Here is a 24,119-nt window from a genome sequence, read left to right on the forward strand (position 1 = left end):
AGGGAGGAGGAAAAAGCCAGTATTTAGTTGTAAATTCCTCCCTCCCTCCCTGCCTTTGTTGTTTATTCATTCTAATCCATCTAAAGATGCAGCCATCTGCAGGACAGGTGGATGCCAAAGTGGCAATCTACTGATTTGGCATTTTTGTAGTGTCCACAACAGTTCCTCACATTCCCATACATGCCCTCATGTCATGGGGGTCCCCCCCTCATCTGTCCATTTTGGTTTCTCCTTTCCCCCCTTCTATTTTCAATTTCCTTTTTTCCTGAATAGGAGAATGTTGCATATTCAGCCACTGTGGTGAGAGGGGTAGACGGCTGGGCTGTGACTACCTTACAGGGTTGTTTTTGTAAGAGAAAAAATGGGGTGGAGGAGGACAGTGTAAGCTGCCTTGAGCTCCTTGCAAGAAGAAGAAAATAGGGTATCAGTGCAAGGAGATAATAATTTTGTCGGTTCCTTTCTATCCTCTTCCTCGTCTATCCTACTTCATAGGGCTGTTGTGGGGATAATGGCAGGGAAAAGTGAACTTTTGACACTTCCTGGAGCTCTTCACAGGAGGAGCAGGGGACAACTGTGAAAGCATCTGCCCCTCTGTGTTGCGTCCAGAACAGGGCAGGCGCAGTTAGTCAGTGGGAGTTGCTAATTTGGGGTTAGCAGCAGCTGGACCGCAGACCAACCTGTGGTCCAGCTAGGTGAGATGCATTATGTTTCTCATTAAAATGCAGGAATGAACTCCAAATTTGGGCAACTGCTTATCAATTAGCACATGCACATTTGATGCAGATGGGTGCCTCTTTGTCCTCCTTTCTGGGGAACCTCTACTACCTGCCGGGGCTGGGACGGGGGGGGGGGGGTTGCTGCTGGCATGGAGAGAGATGTTCTGTTGGTGGACACACTATTTCCTTGCTCCCCACCCCATGGTACTTTGAGAAAGAGGCTGCAAGCTGCTTGCTTGCTAGTCCCCGTGAGACAAAGGCACTTCTGATAATGCCCTCAATTAGATATTCATTTGCTCTGGCAGTGCTACAGAAATGCAGGAAAATAGACAGAAAAGACAGCAGATTTTAATAGAAGGCAATCTTGCCAAGCCCAGGTGGCTTTGTTCTGCCAGAAGAGATGGAGAGTTTGTGCCAGGCGCTGGGGTGTACTGTTGAGATTCGGGTTCTAATCCTACTCAGCCGAGGGGCTCACAGGGTGGAGGCGTGGCGTGGCATGGGGTGGGGGATTCAGGACCTGTCTCTGGTTCTCTGCCCAGCCTACCTCACAGGGTCGTCACAATAGTAAAATGGAGAGGAGAAAGAGGATCATGTGTGTTGCCTTGGGATCCTTGGAGAACAGTGCAGCACGTGTGTAATCAAATTAATCCGCCAGAAATGAGTTCAGTTCAGTGCAGAAGAAATGAAATGAATGTATTTTCTGGGCTTTCTTCCTGGGAAAAAGCACCCCTGCTGATTTAATTTCAGGACTGGCTTTTCAATTCAGATTGGATAATAATTTGGAAGAAGAGAAAATGCTTGTGTCGAAGATGACACACTGTTTCTTTAATACAGAGGGGTGAAATATGGATGCAGAGCGGCCATGCATTGGCAAAGGAAACGTTGAGGATGTCTCTTTAGTCACAGGGGCGCCTGAAGCAACAGGTGTTGCTCCCAGGGCTTCAGCTGATCGGATGCCTTGTGGTTCCGATTTGTTGCTCAGTCGCAAAGCCGTGCCCAACTCTTCACCACCCCATGGACAACATTCCTCCAGATTCTCCTGTCCCTCCACCATCCCACAGAGTCCACCCAAGCCCACACCCACTTCCCCAGTGACCCCTTCTGACCACCTCATCCTCTGCTGCCCCCTTCTCCTTTTGCCTCCAATCCTTCCCAGCATCAGGGTCTTTTCCAATGAGTCCCTACTTCTCACTAGGTGGCCAAAGTATCTGAGTTTCATCTTCAGGATCTGGGCTTCTAAAGAGCAGTCGGGGTTGATCTCCTCTAGGACTAACCGGTTTGATCGCCTTGTGGTCCAAGGGACTCACAGCAGTCTCCTCCAGCACCACAATTCAAAAGCATCAATTCTTCAGCTTCAATTCAATTTGTCAATTTGGTTCGTTTATTGGTTCCAAAACATAAGATTCAGCGTAGGGTGGTCACAGGTGGCTCAGTGTGGGCCACTCAAGCTCCACCCCACCACCCTCAAAAAAAGAGGAGATGTGCTCCCACCCTGCAAAAAATGGACCTTTGCATAAAATGGATAGATTTCTTTGTGAGGTTGCCAGTTTGGAAACAAAAACTACAGCTGACAAAGAAGTAAAATCTATCACATCAGGAAATTCAATCCCCTGCTGTTTTGTTCTCCCTCCAGACAGACATAATCCTACTAAATGAAAATAGCTGGCACACCAGGGAGAAGGCTTGTTTAGAAATCTTTGGCATGCTAAGTGTCTGCTTACAGGCGACCTTGTGGTTGTTTGTTGTTAACAAGCCATAGTTCAATATCATGATTGAGTTGGGACAACATGATAAACTGCAGTTCAACTATTGTCTGAACCCAGAAATATCTATGTACGCTCACCCAAGCCACACTTACAAATTTCACCTTATGCCCGTGTCATGATTCATGTTAGCTTTTATCCCTTTCCCTTCTGCAGAACTCCTCTTCCAGGACAGTAAACACATAGATAAAGCATCTTTAAAAACCTCATAGCAACACCAGAAAGTAAAACACTGTTAAGTCTCTTTTAATGTATGCATGTGCAGGATTCTCAAGGGGTGATTCTTCTGCTCTGAATATGTTTCTTGGGAACCCGGTCAGCTCTCAGAAACCAGAGTTCTTGGTTGCTAATTGAAGCTGGCATGCTGAGGGCATGGATCCGAGAGTGGCCTGCTTCCTGATGGGGGCGCAACTGCCAAGCGCCACATCTGTGATGCTTCCTCCGCCGTGCCAGTGCTAATAATCTCTGTGGAAGGGCGAGCGAAGCACAGCTCTGCAGCATGCTCCATTCATTAAATGGAATAAGAAACGGGGGAAGGAGGGGAAAGGATGGCAGATGCACGAGCTGTTGTGAGCTGAGCTGCCTATAGGAAAAGAGGCTCTCAGTGCGTCAAGCTTGGATCGCCCCGTGGAAGATTGCAAAGGTTGGGAAAAGGTGCTTCAGCGAAGATGTTTCTAGCCTAAGAGGGCTGAGTGCATCATGCCTTCTGCTGTGGCCCTGCCTGTGCTTACGCTTTCTTCCCATGAAAATGCCACCAAAGCTTCATAAGATGCAAGAGCTGTGGCGTCTGCCAGCACCAATGAGTCTAGGGTGATGTATCCACTCTGCGTTTCGGCCTGAATGTTTAAAGGCGCTATCTATGGTGCCAGACCACATCCCTTCTATAGGTTCAGCACCATGGAGAGCTCCCTAAGAGCAGCAAACCGTTTGGGAGGGGATGCTGCCACCAAAAAGCATCCCAACACCCTTGTCCCCCGAAAGATCCCAACACTGAAGCTCAGGCTTTGGCAAGGGTTTTGCTGGGGTCATTCCAGAGTTCGGATTCCCTGTGTCAGGGGGAGCATGCCTTCCTCTTTGCAATCTCTGCATGGGGACAATTGCATAACGGGTTGTCAAACCTGCGGCTGCTAAAACAGCCCAGGTGCCTTTCAAAGGCAAAGCTTCAGTCTGTGTGAAGGCAGAGCCAGCCAGCTGAAACCCTTGCAAATACGGGGCACCTCGGCTCACGAAGGCCTCACTTCACGACCGAATCGGGTCACGGGCAAAAATTTCACAGATGTGTTGACTCAGGTCACGAACTCCGCATTGGGTGGCAACTGTGATCGCAGCCATCTCCCCCCCCAGCATGATCGCGCCCGTCTCTCCCCCCCTCTCCCAGTGCGCCGGGACGACGGGCATGTGCAGGGATGACGGGTGTGATTGTGGCCTTGCTGTGGGGCAGGGAGATGGCTGGACTCATGCCTGGGGTGGGGTGGCGGGGAGATGGCCGCCATCTTTGTTCTTCGTCACTTTGTTTCTTCACATTTTTCTGATTAAAAAAATAGCTACAGAATGGATTAACCTTATTTACACTGAACCTTATGGGGAAATTTGACTTGGTTCACGACCAATCTGGGTCACGACCAGAGTCCTGGGACAGGTTAAGTTCGTGAGCCAAGGTACCACGGCTCAATATACCTAAGGCTCAGTTTGGATGGACTCCTGGCTGGAGCAATAGGTAAGGGGATTCCTCGGGCCTCTGGACCCACCTGGAGCTTTCTGTGCTGCAGAACTATCCTTGCCTTGCTTCTCCAGGACACCTGCCCTCTGCGGAAGGTTTGACTTCAGGCAGAATCCAGCAACAAAGTCCACAGCGCAGACTAAACCCAGAGACTGGAACGGTACCTATATTACAGGTTCGCAAGACACGTTAAAGTACAGTGAAATTACAGGGTAACTTAATTGCTTGGGGATGTATTTCTTGTCCGCAGCAGTATACTGGTAAAAGTGAAGCAGTTTCTCGTAATGGTCCCCATGGACAGACACCCTCCTGAGAAGCGAAAAATGCAGGCAACTCTGTTGATCCCTTTTTCTTTCATAAAGAACACTCTCTTTTGAGCAATGCCCCCTTTCCATGGTATCCATTACAGGCTTTTGATGCTCTGAATGAGCCAGACCAACTTATTTTGCTGCCTGAGAGGGGAAGACACCCAGGAAGCAAGGAGCAGGGAGGCGAATTCAGGAGTATTATCCGTCATGGGACCCTGTGGGGCTACGGGCCCTTGGAAGGTGCCTGAACACGCTTGCCTTCAGTGCCAATCACGACCTTACCCTGCAGTGCGCAAGGGTCTTTTGCAACAACAGGGAGGGAGACAGGATTCAGTAGGAGGGCAGCCGACTGCTACTGGCCATCATTTCCGACAGCTCCAAGCAGCAGCCTCTGCAGACATAAAATCTGGAGATGGCATTTGCCTAGCAAAGTCCATTTGGTTCTATGGGATGCAATCCACCTGTTTGGAAAACAGTTTTTTAAAATGCAACCATCTAGAGAACCATGTGGCTATGAGACAGTATATAAATAAACAATAAATAGATAAAATTTGTTTGTTTGCTAAACAAACAAACAAACAAACAAACAAGCAAACATAAACCTCTACCAGTGTGCCATAGGGGAACAGTATGCATGCAATTGGGCAAAGGAAAAGAGCTTGCTGCCTCGTTGTGTCTTCTGGCAGGGCTACCCCTCCACTTCCAGGGAATCGCAGGCTGTTTCTCCTGTCCAAACATGCACAGGATCGTGTCCATAGTGCTTAGAGGGCTCTTGGGCCATTGGCAGAAAATAAGTCTAATAGATAGACAGATAAATAAATAATACATGGATGGAGAAAAGTTCCATGATTTCATTGCTGGGAGATGCAGGCATTTCTCTCCCTAGGCACACCTAACCCATGGTGTAAAGCTTGCCTTTACTTTATGTAGCAACAACGTTTTGCCCATTTTTGAGAGAACTTCCCCTTCACACCTTCCAGTCCCACCAATCCACATGGTCCCCAACAGATCATGAGGACTGAGGTGGATGCTCCACACAGTTTAAGAGATACTGGTTTACAATCTCCACAGCCAGAGTGACTATTTCTGGAGCTCTATCTATGCTCCCCTTTGCGTTTTATTTCTCAGACTAGAACAGAAAGACTGCTTTTCGTACTTGTGCTTCTTCTGACCTCTGGTGGTAAATGCAACATACTAAGACAGACTAGATGAATTGAGACAATATGATAACTCAGCTATGCTAACTAACCATGGCTTATTATCCAGTAACAACCTACAAAGAGAACACATGGCTTGTTGATGGGTTGTGCAACATGCCTTGTTATTTTACTTGATAAGCCATGTTTCAACCACAGCCCGTAGTTCAAGGGCGACCAGTTTCAACCCACATAGAATCCCAGAGAGGTTTGCTTGGCGCTGACATTGTATTTGTTTCAGCGCCAGACTAAAACCCTTTTATTTTCCCATTAATTTAATGTTTGGGTCTGATTTTAATGTGGGGTTTATTGTATAGAAAATCAATTTGGATGCCACACTACACTCTGATTTATTGAAAGACCATCCTGAGACCTTGGTAGTGAATGATATATAAATGTTTTAAATAGAAAAATAAAATAGAACCCCTGAATCCATTCATTGCATCTTAGGCATCTTCAGAAAGACAACACCCTGATCCCAGAAGAAGCTCCTACATGCTAATGTTTCTTTCTTTGTTTGTTTCTCTTGCTCATTTTCCAAGGAATTCTTGCTGTGAAGAGCTTTTCCCTTCTCCAGACTAACTTCAAAACAACCCTGTAAGTTCCTGACAGACCAGATTCTAAGGATATCTCGGGGGAAAGACATAGTAATTATGGGAGATTTCAATCTCCTGGATATTAGTTGGGAGACTCACTTGGTGGTGACAGCCAGGTCACGTCATTTCCTAGAAGCTATAGAGGGAGGGTTTTTCACACAGAGGGTCCGAGAGGCGCCGAGGGGGGAAAACATCCTTGACTTGGACTTGACCAATAGGGAGGAGCTGATAGATGAGGTACAGATTAGGGGAGCTCTGGATGCGAGTGATCACTCCATCCTTTGCTTTGAGATCAGGGGACTGGGGACGTGCAGCAGGTCGAGCACTAGAAGCTGGGACTTCAAGAGGGCCAACTTTGGCCATTGAAGGCCAGTCTGGGGAAAGTCTCCTGGGACGGGTTACTGGAAGGCAAGCGAGTTGAGGAGGGGTGGCTGGCACTCAAAAGGGAGGTTTTGGAGGCGCAAGCCTTGACGATACCTCTAGTCAGTAAGGTGGGGAGGCGGAGGAGAGGCCGCCATGGATGCGAAAGGAGGTGGTTAGAGGGATTAGACGAAAGAGGAACCTCCACAGGCACTGGGGCAAATAGACAAGAGTGACTACCGGGAGGAGGAGGCCCGTTGCAGAAGAATATCAAGAGCAACAAAAAGGCTTCTATCGGCATGAAAATAGGAAGAGGAAGGGAAGACAAGTGGTGGGACCATTAAATAAGGAGGAAGGAGATCCAGTGACTGACATGAGGGAACAGGCACAGATTCTAAATGACTATTTTGCCTCTGTGTTCTCCCCAAAGCAGGACGGGGGAGATCCACATGGGAGATTAGATGAGGCCGGGGACTTAGGGGCACAGATTAGAGTCACCCCCTTGAGGTCGAGGGGCTCCTCAGGGCATTGCGCATTACAAAGGTGCCAGGCCCTGATGGGTTACACCTGAGAGTATTCGAGAGTTTGCAGGGGTTCTCTCATGCCCACTGGCCTCCATTTTTGAGGCCTCGTGGAGAATGGGTGAAGTTCCAGAGGACTGGAGGGTGGCGTCAGTGGTCCCAATTTTCAAAAATGGTAGTAGAAGGGACATGGGGAATTACAGACCGGTTAGCCTTACGTCCATTGCAGGAAAAACAATGGAAAGGCTCATAATAGAGAGAGATCTAGTGATGCTAGATAGGGAAGAGAGGCTGGCAGCCACACAACACGGCTTCTGCAAAACAGGTCCTGCCAGACAAACCTTGTGGGATTCTACGACAAGGTTTGGAGGTGGCTAGATGGAGGGGATGCAGTGGGTGTGGTTTACCTGGATTTCAGAGTGGCCTTTGACAAAGTGCCCCATGATATCCTGGTGGAGAAACTGAGGAGTTTTGGGATACACCAAAGCACTGTCCGGTGGATTTGGGCATGGCTGACAGACCAAAAGCAGAGGGTAACCATTAGTGAGGAATCATCGGGATGGCGGTCAGTGACAAGCGGGGTCTCCCAGGGCTCTCTCCTGGGGCTGATCCTGCTTAATCTTTTCATCAATGATATGGAAGAAGGGGTGAACACTCTGCTGATCAAACTTGCAGACGACACTAAAACCAGGGCAGTGGCCACAACTGAGGAGCAGGTACTCCAGAACCAAAAGGATCTGGACAGACTATGGAAGTGGGCAGGAGACAACAGGATGGCATTCAATGTGGATAAGTGCAAGGTCTTGCACTTGGGGCACAGGAATGGGTGTCATAAGTACAGGTTGGGTGACAAGTGGCTGGAGAGCAGCACTTGTGAAAGGGACCTCAGGGTACCAGTTGACTGCAGGCTGAACATGAGCTAGCAGTGTGATGCGGTGGTCAAGAGGGCAAACGCCACCCTTGGCTGCACAGCCAGAAGTGTGGCTTCTAGATCGAGAGAGGCGTTACCACCATTCTATACGACTCTGGTGTGCCCACAACTGGAGTATTGTGCTCAGTTTTGGGCCCCTCATTACAGGAAGGATATAGCCAGGTTAGAGTCAGTGCAGCGTAGGGACACAAGGTTTGTGGCCGGTTTGCAGGGGATGCCGTATGAGGCGAGACTGAGGGAACTGGATCTCTTTAGCCTGAAGAAGAGGAGACTCAGAGGGGATATGTTGGCGACATACAGGTATGTGGGGGGGTGTCACACGGAGGTGGGTAGAGACCTGCTCTCCCCTGCAGAGGAAGGCAGGACATGCTCCAATAGAGCAATGCTCAGTGATCCAAGGTTCAATTTGGATGCCAGGAAGCATTTCCTGACAGCCAGGACCCTGGGGGTGTGGTATGGGCTCCCATGGGAGGTGGTTGAGGCCTCATCGGTGGGGGTGTTCACGGATAGGCTAGACATGCACATGGGGGGCATGTCGTGAGCCAGACCCGCCTGGAGCTGGGGTCAGACTAGATGGCTCGGGAGGCCCCTTCTGACTTGCTCTTTTTCTTTGTTTCTATGTTCCAGTGAGGCGCTGAAAATTGGATCCTTCTGCAGGTTTGTATGGTATCTGCATTTGCTCTTGTACTTGCCTCCACACATATTGAAGAATAATTGCGATAATTTAAATGGAAATGCAGCAGATCTCGCTCATGGAGAAGACTGTGTCAGGTGAGCTGTATGTCTGCTAAACCTGTTTTCCAGGGGCTAAAGCAATATGGGTGAGCAACTTCAAAGACCTCTTTAAGAATTCTTGATATTTAGACCAGAGGAGACAGCTCTTCAAGAAAGACAGTTTCACCGAAAACTGGTGCATTGCAGCTTTCAGGGTCCCCAGCTAGGAATGAGTAAGAGCTGCCATTGTACTCTGTGTGATTGCAGAAACATGGGTTATTGTGTTGTCAGAAACCAGCTGAGATAACAATCCATGGCTGGTCAAATAACCCAAGAACAGAAAGCAGGGCACTGAAGCAGGAGCAAAGGGGAAAACAACTTTTTTTACATTCTCAGAAGCACCCCTGAGTTTTTTCTGATTTTTCTGTTACACTCCTACAACACATGTTGTTTTGGGGGCAACAGGTTGAAAGAATGGTGATAAAAAACAAAATAGAAACAATGAAAGTGACAGAATGGAACCATTTTACCAGTCTTCAAAAGGCTTTTCCTTTCTAGATCAGATGAAAGTTACCCATCAGATAAAGACTTTTTACATGTTGAGAGAAGTCCTTCTATTTTTTGTGTTCTCGATGGTGAAAACAGTGGTGAAAGAAAGGAACTTTTTACATGTTCAGGAGAAGCCTCCTATTTGTGCATCAGTCCACTTTTGATTACAAGCTCGAAGTGAAAAGTTGGCTACGGGAATATTTAAAAAACGGAAATGATAAATCAAAGGAGGACAGCAAAAATACAACTCTGAATCTTTAGTGCTAGAAAGGATGAATGGTGACAATATCACATGGCATGGAAAAGATTTTAACACATAGGTTTCCGTAGTGTAGCGGTTATCACGTTCGCCTCACACGCGAAAGGCCCCCGGTTCGATCCCGGGCGGAAACAGTCTCTTATTTTCTTGCAAATTAATAAAGTTCTGTATTAATTTGCTACTGAAGCACATCTTCTAGAATACACACGCTACTAAATAAAGGGAGAGCTTAACATTTATTTCCGTGCTCCAAAGGCAATTGCGCCCTCCCACGAACCCCATTTAGATTTTTTGGATTTTTATACTAATACGAACCTGTGCTTGAGATAATTTTTCCCGTAATTATGGCAGGGATAGGTGAGCAGTTGAAGGGCAAATGGATGCACAATCCATAAATGGAAATACCTAATTAGAAAACGTATTAATTCTTACACGGAAATCTTATGCAAGTTTTACAATCCTATATAAGTTCGGACAGGAAACAGTGCTGCAATTCTATGAATATTTAGGGAAAAAGTCATGCCATTTTTTCCTGTCTAAACTTGGGTAGAATTTGCATGGAAGTATAAGAACCGGGAAAGATCTTATACATTCCTAATTCAAGCAGGAATAACCGGGAGTGATTCGGCACAATGAATTTCACCAAAAGAAAAATCTAAACAAAAGAAAGCAGAACAAGAATTATATACAGTACAAGAAAGCATCCAGGTATATAGACACAATTACATTTTTAAAGAAACTATTAAAAAATAAAATAGAAGAACATGCGTTGGCCGGGAATCGAACCCGGGTCAACTGCTTGGAAGGCAGCTATGCTAACCACTATACCACCAACGCTAAGTCTATGGTCCACTTTCCTTTTTTGGTCCTATAAAAAAAGCCATAAATGGGCTGTACCACATTCTAACTATGACAAGTAAGACAGACATTTGCCATGTTTTCCAAAATTTTGGTCTTCTAGAAGTGATTGGCATTACAGGTGGGGAAAAAAACAGAGAAAGAATACTTTCAGCTGCCTTCTTTTCTCTACCCACCCTCCTAATTTTTTGGTAGGTGTGATGGATTCTTCCTGCAGCTTCAAAAAGTGGTTCCTTCCAAAAGCACAAAATGGTATCTCCCTACAGTTGAAGGGAAGCAAAGGAGCAAGGGTCTTAGTTTCTTGGCTGCAGTCCCCATCTGCGGTGATCTTGGAGCCCAAGAACCTAAAATCTGTTGCTACCTCCATTTCTTCCTCATCTGTTTGTCAGGAAGGGATGGAACTGGATGCCATGATCTTAGTTTTCTTTATGTTAAGTTTTAAGCCAACTTTTGCACTCTCCTCTTCCACGCACATCACAATGCTCTTTAGTTCCTCTTCACTTTCTGCCATTAGAGTGTTATTGTCATGTTATTTCAAGGCATCTGAGGTTGTTGATATTTCTCCCAGCAGTCTTAATTCCAACTTGTGACTCATCTGGTTGGGCCTTTCGCATGATTCGAGAGAGGTGTTACTGCCACTCTACACGACTCTGGTGCGCCCGCAACTGGAGTATTGTGCTCAGTTTTGGGCCCCTCATTACAGGAAGGATATAGCCAGGTTGGAGTCAGTGCAGCGCAGGGCCACAAGGTTGGTGGCCGGTTTGCAGGGGTTGGGGTATGAGGCGAGACTGAGGGAACTGGGCCTCTTCAGCCTGGAGAAGGGGAGACTCGGAGGGGATCTGTTGGCGACATCCAGGTATGTGAGGGGGTGTCACACGGAGGTGGGCAGAGACCTGTTCTCCCCTGCAGAGGAGGGCAGGACGCGCTCCAACCGAGGAAAGCTCAGGGAACCCAGGTTCCATTTGGATGCCAGGAAGTGCTTTCTGACAGTCAGGACCCCGAGGGTGTGGAATGGGCTTCCACAGGAGGTCGTTGAGGCCCCATCAGTGCGGGTGTTCAAAGATAGTCTGGACATGCTCATGGTGGGCACGTCGTGAGCGGAGCCAGCTGGAGCCGGGGGTCAGACTAGATGGCCCAGGAGGCTCCTTCTGACTCGCTCTGTTTCTATGTTTCTATGATGTGCTCTGCATATAAGTTAAATAGGGAGGGGATAATATACAGCCTTGCCATACCCCTTTCCCAGTTTTGAACCAATCAGTGGTTCCATGTCCAGTTCTCACTGCTGCTTTTTAAGCCACATAGAGGTTTCTCAAGGGACAAATAAGATGGTCTGGTATTCCCATCTCTTTAAGAACTTGCCACAATTTGTTGTGATCCACACAATCAAAGTCTTTAGCGTAGTCAATTAAGCAGAAGTAGGTGTTTTTCTGGAACTCCCTTGTTATGTTAGTCGACCATGGGGCTGTCTCAATATGTCATTGGCCCAACCCATGAACGTGGACACACTCTGGACCTGGTTTACTTGGCGGGGCAGGAAGAGGGTGATCTGAGGGTGAGGAACTTGTGTCTGACTCTCCTGTCATGGTCAGACCACTTCCTCGTGAGGTTTGAGCTCAGAGCTGGCCTTTCCCTCTGTAAGGGTGCGGACCGTATTGTGTGGGTCCGCCCCCGGAGCCAGATGGATTCGGATGGATTCCTGAAGGCCCTGGGGGAGATTCTGGTTGATAAAGCTGGCGTGCCTGTTGATGCTCTGGTTGAGCTGTGGAATGGGGAAATGGCCAGAGCTATCAACAGATCGCTCCTCAGCATCCTCTCCTGCCAGGCAGAGCCTGTTCATCTCCACAGTATACATCTGAATTACAGGTGATGAAGCAGGTTGGGAGACGACTAGAGCGCAGGTGGAGGAAATCACAGGAGGAATCTGACCGAACACATCTGAGAGCTCATGATTGAGCCTATGCTGTGGCGGTGAGGGCGGCGAAGAAGAAATGCTTCTCCCCTTCCATTGCCTCCTCACACTGCTGTCCAGTGGAGCTTTTTCGAGGGGTACGTGATACATCCAGGCCCTAAAAACGATCCTGTGCCACCATTGATAGCCCACTGTGATGACTTTGCCCGGCACTTCAAGGAGAAAATCACTCAGATTCATCACGAGCTGGACTCCACAGTTGATACAGTTCCTTTAGGGAGGTGTCCAGAACTCCGTCTGGTCCAGCTTTATTGGATGAATGTCAGTTAATGAGGCCTGATGATGTGGGCAAGGTGCTTGGGCAAGTACATCCTACCACCTGCTTACTCGACCCTTGCCCTTCATGGCTACTTACCAAAGCCAAACACAGGATTGGCTCCTGGATCCAGGAGGTTATTAACACCTTGCTGAGGGAGAGCCAGGTGCCCACTTCTTTAAAGGAGGCAGTGATCAGACCCTTCCTGAAGAAGGCATCCCTGGACCCAGAGGTGGCTGCCAATTATAGACTGGTGGCCAACATCCCATTTCTGGGCAAGGTGTTACAGCAGGTGGTGGCGGGACAACTCCAAGCGCTCTTGGATGAAATGGATTATCTGGACCCATTTCAGTCCGGCTTCAGACCCGGGTATGGCACTGAATCTGCCTTGGTTGCCCTGTAGGATGACCTGTGCAGGGTGAGGGACAGGAGGAGTGCATCCCTGTTCGATCTCCTGGACCTCTCAGCGGCTTTTGATACCATCGACCATGGTATCCTTCTGGATAAGCTGGCTGAGTTGGGAGTACGAGGCTCTGCATGGTGGTGGTTCTGTTCCTACCTGGCCGGCCTATTCCAGAAGGTGGTGCTGGGGGAATAGGCTCTGCACCTGTCACTACCTCTATTTCTTCCCCATCTATTTGCCAGAAAGTGATAAGACCGGATGCCATGATCTTAGTTTTCTTAATGTTGAATTTCAAGTCAACTTTTCCACTTTCCTCTTCCATGCACATCACAACACTCTTTAGTTCCTCTTCACTTTCTGCCATTAGAGTGGTATCATCTGCATATCCGAGGTTGTTGATATTTCTTAATTCCAAGTGGTGATTCATCCAGCTCTGCCTTTCTCATGATGTGCTCTGCATATAAGTTAAACAGGCAGGGCGACAGTATGCAGCCTTGCCAAACTCCTTCCCCAGTTTTGGACCAATCAGTTGTTCCATTTCCTCTTCTCACTGTTGCTTCTTGACCCGCATATGGGTTTCTCAAGAGACAAATAAGATGGTCTGGTACTGCAACCTCTTAAGAACTTGCCACAATTTGTTGTGATCCACACAATCAAAGGCTTTAGCATAGGCAATGAAGCAGAAGTAGATGTTTTTCTGGAACTCCCTAGCTTTCCCCATGATCCAGCGTATGTTGGCAATTTGATCTCTAGTTCCTCTGCCTCTTCGAAATCCTGCCTGTACTTCTGGTAGTTCTCGGTCCACATACTGCTGGAGCCTGGCTTGTAGGATTTTGAGCATAACTTTGCTAGCATGTGAAATGGTGCAATGGTGCGGTAGTTCGAACATTCTTTGGCATTGCTGTTCTTTAGGATTGGAATGTAAACTAACCTTTTTCAATCCTGTGGCCACTGCTGAGTTTTCCAAATTTGCTGGCATATTGACTGTAGCACTTTAACTGCATCATCTTTTAGGATTTTGAATAGCTCAGCTGGAATACTGTCTCCTCCACTAGCTTTGTTGTTGCTCAGACTTCCTAAGACCATTTGACTTCACATTCCAGGATGTCTGGCTTGAGGTCAGTGACCACCCCATCGTGGTTATTAGGGACATTAAGCTCTTTCTTGTAGAGTTCTTCTGTGTAATCTTGCCACCTCTTCTTAATCTCTTCTGCTTCTGTTTGGTCCCTGCTATTTTGATCCTTTGTCATGCCCATCTTTCTATGGAACGTTTCCTTTGTATCTCCAATTTTCTTGAAGAGATCTCTACTCTCTCCTATTGTTTTCTTCTATTTCTTTACACTGCTCATTTAAGAAGGCATTCTAGCTATTTTCTGGAATCCTGCATTTAATTGGATGTATCTTTTCTCTCTTGCCTTTCACTTCCCCTCTCTACTATTTGTAAAACTTCCTCAGACAGCCAGTTTTCTTTCATGCATTTCTTTTTCTTTGGGATGGTTTTAGTTGCTACCTCTTGTACAATGCTGCGAACCTCTACCCTTAGTTTTTCAGGTACTCTATCAGAAATAATTACTTAAATCTGTTTTTCACCTCTACTGTATATTCATCAGGAATATGATTTAGGTCAGGGGTCTCAAACTCGCAGCCCGCGAGCCAATTGCAGCCTGTGGGACGCTATTTTGTGGCCCCCACTTGATATTTAGTGATAGTGCGGCCCGCGCATTTTTCTCACACACACCTGTGTGAGTCGTTACCCTGGGCGCAAGGTTCTCTCTAAGCTGTGTGCCAGGCCGGGCCAGGCGGGGCACGGAGAGGGGCCCTGTGGCCTTCAAAGTGCTGGCGGCGCCCAGGCCAGCCTCTGGGAGCCACGCGGGATAAGCGACCCACCACCACCACGGAATACTTGAAATCCTTTTTTGGTAAAATTCTTGATGCGGCCCAGCCTCACCAAGACTCTACTTCCAGCAGCCCCCAGGTAAGTTGAGTCTGAGACCCCTGATTTAGGTCATACCTGACTGGCCTAGTGCTTTTCCCTACTTTCTTCAATTTAAGCCTGACTTTTGCAACAAGAAGCTCATGATCTGAGCCACAGTCAGCTCCTAGTCTTATTTTTACTGACTGGATAGAGTTTCTCCATCTTTGGCTGCAGAGCACATAGTCAATCTGATTTCTGTGTTGACCGTCTGGTGATGTCCATGTATAGAGTCGTCTCTTGGGTTGTTGGAAAAGAGTGTTTGCTCTGACCATCGTATTCTCTTGACAAAATTCTACCAGCCTGTGCCCTGCTTCATTTTCTACTCATAGGCCAAACTTGCCTGTTATTCCAGTTATCTTTTGGCTTCCCACTTTAGCCTCTTCAGCATCAGTGGTTGGGGCATAGATTGTGATGTTGAATGCTTTGCCTTGGATTTGCTTTTGTTTAGTTTTATTGTTGTTGGGGTATTTATGATATGATTATGATATTTATATTTTACTGTTGTATTTATTTTGTTGTGAGCCATCGAGACTCAGTGTGTTTGGATGGCCTAGAAATATCCCAAATAAATAATAAATAAATAAATTTGAACTGATATCATTCTGACATTTTGGAGATTGTATCCATTTCTTCTGAGGGATTCTTGCCTGCAGTAGAACACCTGATGCTCATCTGAATTAAAGTCACCCATTCCTGTCCATTTTAGTTCGCTGATTCCTAAGGTGTCGATGTTCAGTCTTGTCATCTCTTGTTTGACCACATCCAGCTTGCCTTGATTTATGGATCTTACATTCCAGGTTCCTGTGGAGTATAGATCTTTGCAGCATCGGACTCTCCTTTCACCACCAGACACATCTGCCACTGAGTGTCCTTTCGGCTTTGACCCAGTTGCTTCATTCTTTCTGGCACTACTAGTACTAGCCCTCTGCTCTTCCCCAGTAGCATATTGGACACCTTCCAACCTGAGGGGCTCATCTTCTGGCATCATATCTTTTTGCCCTTTGGTACAGTCCATGGGGTTTTCATGGCAAAGATACTGGAGTGGGTTGACATTTCCTTCTTCAGCGGATCAGCTTTTGTTAGAGCTTTCTGCTATGACCTGTCCGTCTTGGGTGCCCCTGCACAGCATTGCTCATAGCTTCATTATTAGCCCCTTTGCCACGGCAAGGCATTGACCCATGAAATGGGGTAAATCTAGACAGCATACTAAAAAGCAAGGACATCACCCTGCTGCCAAAGTTGGTATAAGTTATGGTTTTCCCAGTTAAAATGTATGGCTGTGAGAACTGGACCATAAGGAAGGCCAAAGAATTGATGCTTTCGAACTATGGCGTGGAATAAGACTCCTGAGACTCCCTTGGACTGAACAAAGATCAAATCAGTCAATCTTAAAGGAAATCAACCCTGATTATTCTTTAGAAGGCCAGGTACTGAAGCTGAAGCTCAAATGCTCTGGCCACCTAATAGGAAGGAAGAACTTGCTGGAGAAGACCCTGATGCAGGGTCACAAAGAGTTGGACATGACTTGACCTTTCAACAGGTCCAGTTCTAGGAATCTGCTCCTCCCCACCACTAATTAGAACGAAGAGCCCCTTCCTCCTTCAACCACTCTTTGCCCTACAACCAGCTGCCCTGTTGTTGAAGCAACGCCTCCCTACCCAGTTCCCTTTCTCCAGGAATGGTTCTTTCCCAGCCAGTTTTTATTTTTTAATTTACGTAAAATGCAACCCCCCCCAATACTACTATATCCTGCCAAATACTGTAGTTTTTAAAAATAGCTCTGAAATAAAAATATCGATAGAGAATACAGATAAAATACTTTCATTAATATATTTATTCATTTTAATTAATTTTAGTTTTATTTACAAATATTTATTTTGAGATGCTTCATTTGAAGTGCACATACTGTACCTATTTGATAAACTTCTATGCAAAACATTTTTATTTCCACTCCGAGCTCTTACTGAATGGTTCCTTCCAATCATTTTTTACCTCAAAGACACTCCCCCCCTTTTATTGAATTGCTCCTTCCAACCCTCCCACGTGTGCCTCGTGAACGGAGCGAGAACTACTACCCCGGGAAGAAAGCCAACAGCGCCGCCGCTGGGTTTCAGGCCCCGCCCCTTTCTTTCATATTCTCGCGAGTTCCGTCAGAACGTGAAGTGGCCTACAGATCGCGCGAGACTTGCAATGCAATAAGTTCTACAAACCCACGGCTGCGACTTCCGGTTCCTGGTTGAAAGGTCGCGGTGGGAGGCTCGCAGAGGCCGGTGGTTTCCCTTTCCCCTCCTTCCCTCCCCCGTTTCCGGAGCTCCTGAGCTTCCAGGAAAGGAGATGGAGCGGGAGTGAAACCGCCGCGGGACCGCCCGACCCCTTCCCTCCCCCCTTTCCCTGCCGCGGAGAAGCCCGGGCCTGGGGGAGGCCGGCAAGCCACTGAGTGAGTGATGGACGGGGGAGGGCGGGGCGAGACAGGAGAGGCCCCACCCCTTTGGGAGGGGTGGGCACCCTCCCTCTTCTCGGGGGAGGGGAGAAAGGGTGGGCTTCCAGCCCTCTGCAGATGGGGAATTGTTTCGAATAGTGTGTATCTGTTTGTATCTTTTGGCCACGCCCCCAAAGGAAGTTTCCTTGGGTTCCCTGACCACGCCCCCAGTGGCTAGGCTGTGTCCTTGGGAGGGAAGCTTGCCTGGCCACGCCCCCAAGAGAAGCGCTGTGGCTGTTCCTTCAGTGCATTGGCTCTTCCCCACCTCTGGGGCAGGAGTGGGCGCAGCTTTTCTTGGCCACGCCCCTCATTGAATTGCTGGTGATAGCAGGCCTGGATGCCCTGCAGATGCCATGCCAAAGGGTAGCCTGAGAAAAGCAGTCTGTATTTGCTCCCCCCCTTGGCCCCCTTCTGCCCGTTTGGATTTGTGCTCGTAGCTGCACTTATTACGGTTCGTTAGTTGATCGATTGCAAGTATTCGTTTGCTGCTTCCAGGCTCCCCTGCTTCCCTGTTGGATTGCAGTCTAATAAGACCTGATACATATAGAAGGAGAACTGGGGAGGAAATAGGAGAAAAACCTCCAGTAGTTCTACCCTGCTTCTTATTGGGGACTGGTTAAGGGATCTTGGGAAGGTGCATATTTAATGTATTTGTACTGTGTCAATCCATAAAGTCACATCCTTGAATTTTGAACCACTGAGCAGGGCTGACAAGACCTTTTGGAAGGCCTTTCATTCATGGAGTCGCCATAAAGTCAGAAATGTAGTATATATTTATAATCATATATATATTCTGCCTTTTTTCTCCAAGGGGTTTTATTTAATTCTTCTCCTTCACTGCATCTTATCCTTACAGCAACCCTGTAAAATAAGTTAGACTGGGACACCCACTGAAGTTCATGACAGAGGAGTACATAGATAGTCCCAGTGTAACACTCTGACTATGCTTTTGTTCATTCGTTTCAAATTATTGCCTTTAGCATTCATGTCTTGAGCAACTCTCCCAATGTCGCAGCCTCCAGATGTGTGGCAATCATCTCCCATCAACCTGCACTTCTGTCTGGGGCTGTTGGGAGCCATAGTCCAACATGACTGGTTGGGGAAAACTAGTCCTGTAGTGCAGCTTGCAGGAGACACAGCCTTAAATGCTCCATTTGGGTGTGGTGCTCTCTGGGTGACCTTGGGAGAGTCATCTGCTCTCGGTGTAGCCTAATCTGGTCATTTTGATGAAGACCATGGATAGAATGCCCTGGAGGAGGAATGGAATAAGATCGGCCTCTGTCCCTCAACCAGTGCCACCACTTTTTCCATGGTTGCTCTGGTCCCTTGTTTGCAGTGCTCCATCATTAAAGACGCCTTGCATCTACCCATCGTGAAACCTTCCCTTTAGATATGCTTGTTGGCTAGCTTAGGTGGAGTGGTGCATAGAAGCCTGGGTCTTACTTCTTGAGAGACCTGCACACTCTCAAAGGAAGGAGAAGGAAATGGGTAAGGCCTGTCTGTCCCTTTGCCGCCAGAGTTAAATAATAAAGAGTTGAGTACCCTGGAATGAAACCAGAAAAGCTTTCATTTCATCCAGAAAGCTGCAATCGTATTTTGGAAACTGGCACTCAACTGCTCCTCTTCAGGGAATGCAAGGTGGTTGGTTAATTGTGGTATGCAAAGCTTTTGCCTCGCAGATTCTAGTCTATGAATGTCTGAATAAGGCTTTCCATAAAGTTCCCCTCTGAAGGAGGACCTGGAATGCTGGGGCAACCAGGACAAGTGTTTGGCCAGCATAAGCAATGCTAAGGGATGACGGGAGTTGCAGGGTCCCAAATGTCTCATGCCTGGTCTAGAGGTGGAGCAGCTGCACCCCCCAAGATTGTCACAGCACCCCTTCCCTTCTGTCTGTGGCTAAATTCGGACCTCCCCCACCAGCCATTTGGAAAAGAGTGATGTCAATGGTATTGTGCACAGAAATGCCTCATTCTGAAACTTTGAAGACCAGTGGTCAGTCAGTGAACTCAGTGGACCTACTGTCTGTCTCTCTAAGACAGCTTCAGCCCAGCACCATCAAAAGTAGATTCCTTAATATGAGTGATGCAGAACTCAGCATCCTCCCTGTGTGCAAAGAAATGGGATATATTCTGCCACTTCCGCAAAGGCCTTTGATTCCAAGATTGCATTCAGTTTTTAAAGGACTTGGCCTTTATTGTTGATGTTGTAGCCAAGCGTTTTCCAAGCAATCACACGCCTTGTTCTGTTTGTTTGCTTTTCTTCCCCTTTTCTTCCTCATCTAGTTTCTTATCCTGTCCAAGACTCGCTTAGTTGATGCAGAAAATAAAGAGGGCTCGACTGGAAAAAGAAAGTGCAGGAAGGTGGAGAAGGTAACTTTCCTAAGCCAGCCTGGGTGCTGTTTAAAAACTCAGGATCTATGATCAATTCACGGGGGTTAAAAGAATCAGCAGCAGGGCGTAGGGGCTTCTAAGGTTTGTGATGGACCGCTCAAGTTTGGGGTCTGGGTCAGAAAGTCCAACAAGCTCAGCTCTTTTACTATGCAGCTCCATAATAACTGTGGAGACAGTTAGTTTAATGGCATAGATGCACTTTCTTTCAATCTTCAAAATTTACTGATTCTATTTATTTTTCCTCTTTCAGAATCTAGAAGGGACTGATAGGCAAAGAGTTTGGGTGGGAGTGAAAAATACATTTAACTATCCAGACAGATGTACCTTTCTTCCATCCCAAGCTATGGGAATGTGAATCCTGCAGAATAAGGGCCCAGCTATTCACAAGAGCAGGCCCAAGATGTTTTGATACCTTCAAGTCCCAGGGCAGCCTGGATTCTCCTCTATGTATGCACACATGGTTTGTGGCCAGAAAGAAGATTCCCTTTTTTCCATAATATTAGGCCTTGAGTTCATCCATCATGCTGATTGGAAGGGGAGACAGGATAGAAGGGAGTTGTTCAGGCAGCATAGGAGAATCACTTATACAAACATAGAAACAGAGCAAGTCAGAACCCTGGCTCCAGCCACTCCACTCACGACATGCCCACCATGTGGACGTCCAGCCTGTCCTTGAACACCCGTACCGATGGGGTCTCAACGACCTCTTGTGGAAGCCCATTCCACACCCTCAGGGTCCTAACTGTCAGGAAGTGCTTCCTGGCATCCAAATGGAACCTGGGTTCCCTGAGCTTTGCTCTTTTGATCAGCAGACTGTTCACCCCTTCTTCCATGTCACTGATGAAAGATTAAATAGGATTGGCCCCAAGACAGAGCCCTGGGGGACCCCGCTTGTCACTGACCGCCATCCCGATGATTCCCCACTAATGGTTACCCTCTGCTTTTGGTCAGTCAACCATGCCCTAATCCATCGGACAGTGCATTCGTCTGTCCCAAAACTCCTCAGTTTCTCAACCAGGATAGCATGGGGCACTTTGTCAAAGGCCTAGCTGAAATCCAGGTAAACCACATCCACTGCATCCCCTCCATCCAGCCATCTCGAAACCTTGTCATAGAATTTCACAAGGTTTGTCTGGCAGGGCCTGTTTTTGCGGAAGCCGTGTTGTGTGGCCGCCAGCCTCCTTTCCCTATCTAGCATCACTAGATCTCTTGCTATTATGAGCCTTTCCATTGTTTTTCCTACAATGGACATAAGGCTAACAGGTCTGTAATTCCCCATGTCCCTTCTACTACCCTTTTTGAAAATTGGGCCCACTGACGCCACCCTCCAGTCCTCTGGAACTTCACCTGTTCTCCATGAGGCCTCCAGAATGGAGGCCAGCGGGCATGAGAGAACCCCTGCCAACTCTCTAAGTACTCTTGGGTGTAACCCGTCAGGGCCCCGTGCCTTTGTAATGTCCAGCACCCTGAGGCTTCCCTTGACTTCTGGGGGGGGGGGTTACTAATCTGTGCCCCTAAGTCCCCTGCTGCATCTAATCTCCCATGCGAATCTGCCCTATCCTGCTTTGGGGAGAACACAGAGGCAAAACAGTCATTCAGCATCTGTGCCTGTTCCCTCATAGCAGTCACTGGATCTCCTTCCTCCTTATTTAGTGGTCCCACCACTTGTCTCCCCTTCCTCTTGCTATTTACATGCTGAAAGAAGCCCTTTTTGTTGCTCTTGATATTCTTGGCAAGTCTCAGCTCTTAATCAGCCTTAGCCTTGGAAAGAATCCTTCTGTAACAGGCCTCCTCCTCCTGGTATACCCTTTTGTCTATTTGCCCCAGTACCCATTTTTTACGGAGGTTCCTCTTGCGTCTAATCCAGTGATGGTGAATCTTTTAGAGACCGAGTGCCCAAACTGCAACCCAAAACCCACTTATTTATCACAAAATGCCAACACTGCAAGAAAACTTGAAAACAGAGGTTTTAGTGTAGAAAGAACAACTCACAGGCAGTCCAAGCAAATATATATATATCCTTGGCAGTGCACTGACCAGCTGTGTGAAAGCTCAGATGAGTTGTGGCTAATGAGTCACGGCTTGTGATGTCATCGCCTCGTGCTGCCGCTCCTTTCTGAGCATGCTCATGGCCCCTATGTGCACTGTTATCTGATGCTCGGCTGCTGGGGTGATGCTGGGGTGACTTGGCTCGCATGCTGACATAGAGGGCTCTGTGTGCCCGCTGTGGCACATGTGCTGTAGGTTCGCCACAACTGGTCTATTCCCTCTAATCACCTCCTTTTGCATCCATGGCGGCCTCTCCTCCGCCTCCCCACCTTACTGACTAGAGGTATCGTCAAGGCTTGTGCCTCCAAAACCTCCCTTTTGAGTGCCATCCACCCCTCCTCAACTCGCTTACCTTCCAGTAACCCATCCCAGGAGGCTTTGCCCAGTCTGGCCTTCAGTTGGCCAAAGTTGGCCCTCTTGAAGTCCCAGCTTCTAGTGCTCGACCTGCTGCACGTCCGCAGTCCCCTGATCTCAAAGCAAAGGATGGAGTGATCACTCGCATCCAGAGCTCCCCTAATCTGTACCTCATCTATCAGTTCCTTCCTGTTTGTCAAAGCCAAGTCAAGGATGTTCGCCCCCCCCCCGCCCCATTGCCTCTCAGACCCTCTGTGTGAAAAACCCTCCCTCTATAGCTTCTAGGAAATGACGTGACCTGGCTGTCACCGCCAAGTGAGTCTCCCAACTAATCTCCCATAATTACTGTGCCTGTTCCCTGAGATATCCTTCGAATCTGGCCTGTCAGGACATCATCCAGGGTCTCAAGTAGACCTGGAGGGTGATAACATACCCCCACTGTCAGGTCTCTTTCCCTGTCAAAACCCCTAAGTTTCACCCAGACTGCCTCTACCAAATCCCCATCTGCACTGCATCCTATCTCACTGCATCCTATCCCTTCCCTGACATAAAAAGCTACAACCCCACCCCTCTTTCCCTTCCTGTCCTTTCTAAACAGGTGATACCCCTCTATGTTCACATTCCAGACTTGCCTTTCATCTCACCAAGTTTCTGTGATTCCCACCAGATCAGACCCTCCTCTTCCCAGGAGAGCTTCAAGCTCTTCCTGATTGTTACACTTGCTCCTAGCATTGGTGTACATGCACCTCAACTCCTTCCCACCGCTTCCTTTCCTTGGAGTCCCCAGCCTCCTCCTTCCTCCCATCCTCCCTGATACCTGGCCCCTCTCTGAAGGAGTCCTGTCAGTCCCTGCAGTACCTCTAAAACCTGCTCCCAGAGCCCTGATCCTCTCCCCACACTTGTCCAGTGCAGACACGTTACTGGGGGGCCTGAACCCCCCCGCCCCCCCGGGGTCACTTTAAAGTCTTCCAGACGAAGCTCACTAGAGCATCTCCAAAGGACCTTTTCCCCATCCTCATGAGGTGTGACCCATCCCTTGCCAGAAGTCCATTGGCAAGAAACCGGGTGCTGTGGTCGAGGAACCCGAAGCGTTCCTTCTGGCACCACACCCTAAGCCAGTTGTTCACCTCGGAGGCCCTGCCTGGCCCAAATCCCCGGAATGGTAAGATCGACAAGAAGGCCACTTGGGCCTTTAGCTCTCCGAGTTTCTTTCTCAAGGCCTCGAAGTCCCTGGTGATCCCACCCACCCCCTGCCTGGCTATGTCGTTTGTGCCCACATGGATCGCCAGGAGCAGCTGGTGACCCCAGAGCGAACAAGACACTCCACTCTGTCCTTCACATGCCGGATGCGTGCGCCCGGCAGGCAGCAAACCTCCCTAGTCTCCAGGTCGGGCGGCCTCAGTGCCCCTCAGCAGGGAGTCCCCAACAACAATCACCCACCGCTATGTCTTCCTGGTGGTGGTGGGCGGCCGTGCCCTGGCCCTCGCCTCTCCTGCAGCGGCCCCCTGGCTGCGTGTGGTCCCAGGCTGGGAGTCCTGCTGGTCTCCCGAGGCCCCATCAGCCCCAGCCTCCCCAAGCAGAGAGAACCTGCTTCCAGCTCCAGATCGGCGACAGGAGAAGGAGGAGGCCGTGCTGGCCTCATCCTCCTGTGGGTGACATGCCTCCGTGTCTCCCAGGCTGCCCCTCCCGTGCCCATCTGTCTGGAGGGGGGCTACTCCCGGGGGCCCTCGGGCACCTCACCTCCTCCAGGAGG

General features: G+C 48.4%; 1 protein-coding gene and 2 non-coding genes across 10 annotated transcripts in view; 2 read left to right on the forward strand and 1 right to left on the reverse strand.

Annotated features, from left to right (window-relative positions):
- The first annotated feature begins 9,694 nt into the window (after positions 1-9,694).
- Positions 9,695-9,767, forward strand: TRNAV-CAC. The gene has a single exon. It is a non-coding gene; the product is annotated as a tRNA-Val (tRNA).
- A 631-nt stretch (positions 9,768-10,398) lies between these two features.
- On the reverse strand, positions 10,399-10,470 carry TRNAG-UCC. Its single transcript has one exon. It is a non-coding gene; the product is annotated as a tRNA-Gly (tRNA).
- A 6,859-nt stretch (positions 10,471-17,329) lies between these two features.
- Positions 17,330-24,119, forward strand: part of DPP9 (dipeptidyl peptidase 9) — a 32,043-nt gene continuing 25,253 nt past the window's right edge. For 4 of the 8 annotated variants that reach the window (XM_044417557.1, XM_044417561.1, XM_044417558.1 and 1 more), the window contains exon 1: positions 19,870-19,942. Coding sequence is in view for 2 of the 8 variants with exons in the window: in XM_044417554.1 (XP_044273489.1) it covers positions 19,887-19,942 (56 nt within the window). In the remaining 6 variants the exon portion in view is untranslated. Of the gene's footprint in view, positions 17,532-19,855; positions 19,943-24,119 lie in introns of those variants that run through there. The other 4 variants (XM_044417554.1, XM_044417555.1, XM_044417556.1 and 1 more) reach the window with 2 other exon arrangements.

The sequence above is a fragment of the Varanus komodoensis genome, unplaced genomic scaffold, assembly GCF_004798865.1.
Source record: "Varanus komodoensis strain SLA01 unplaced genomic scaffold, ASM479886v1 scaffold89, whole genome shotgun sequence".
In the NCBI taxonomy this organism is placed as follows: Eukaryota; Metazoa; Chordata; class Lepidosauria; order Squamata; family Varanidae; genus Varanus; species Varanus komodoensis.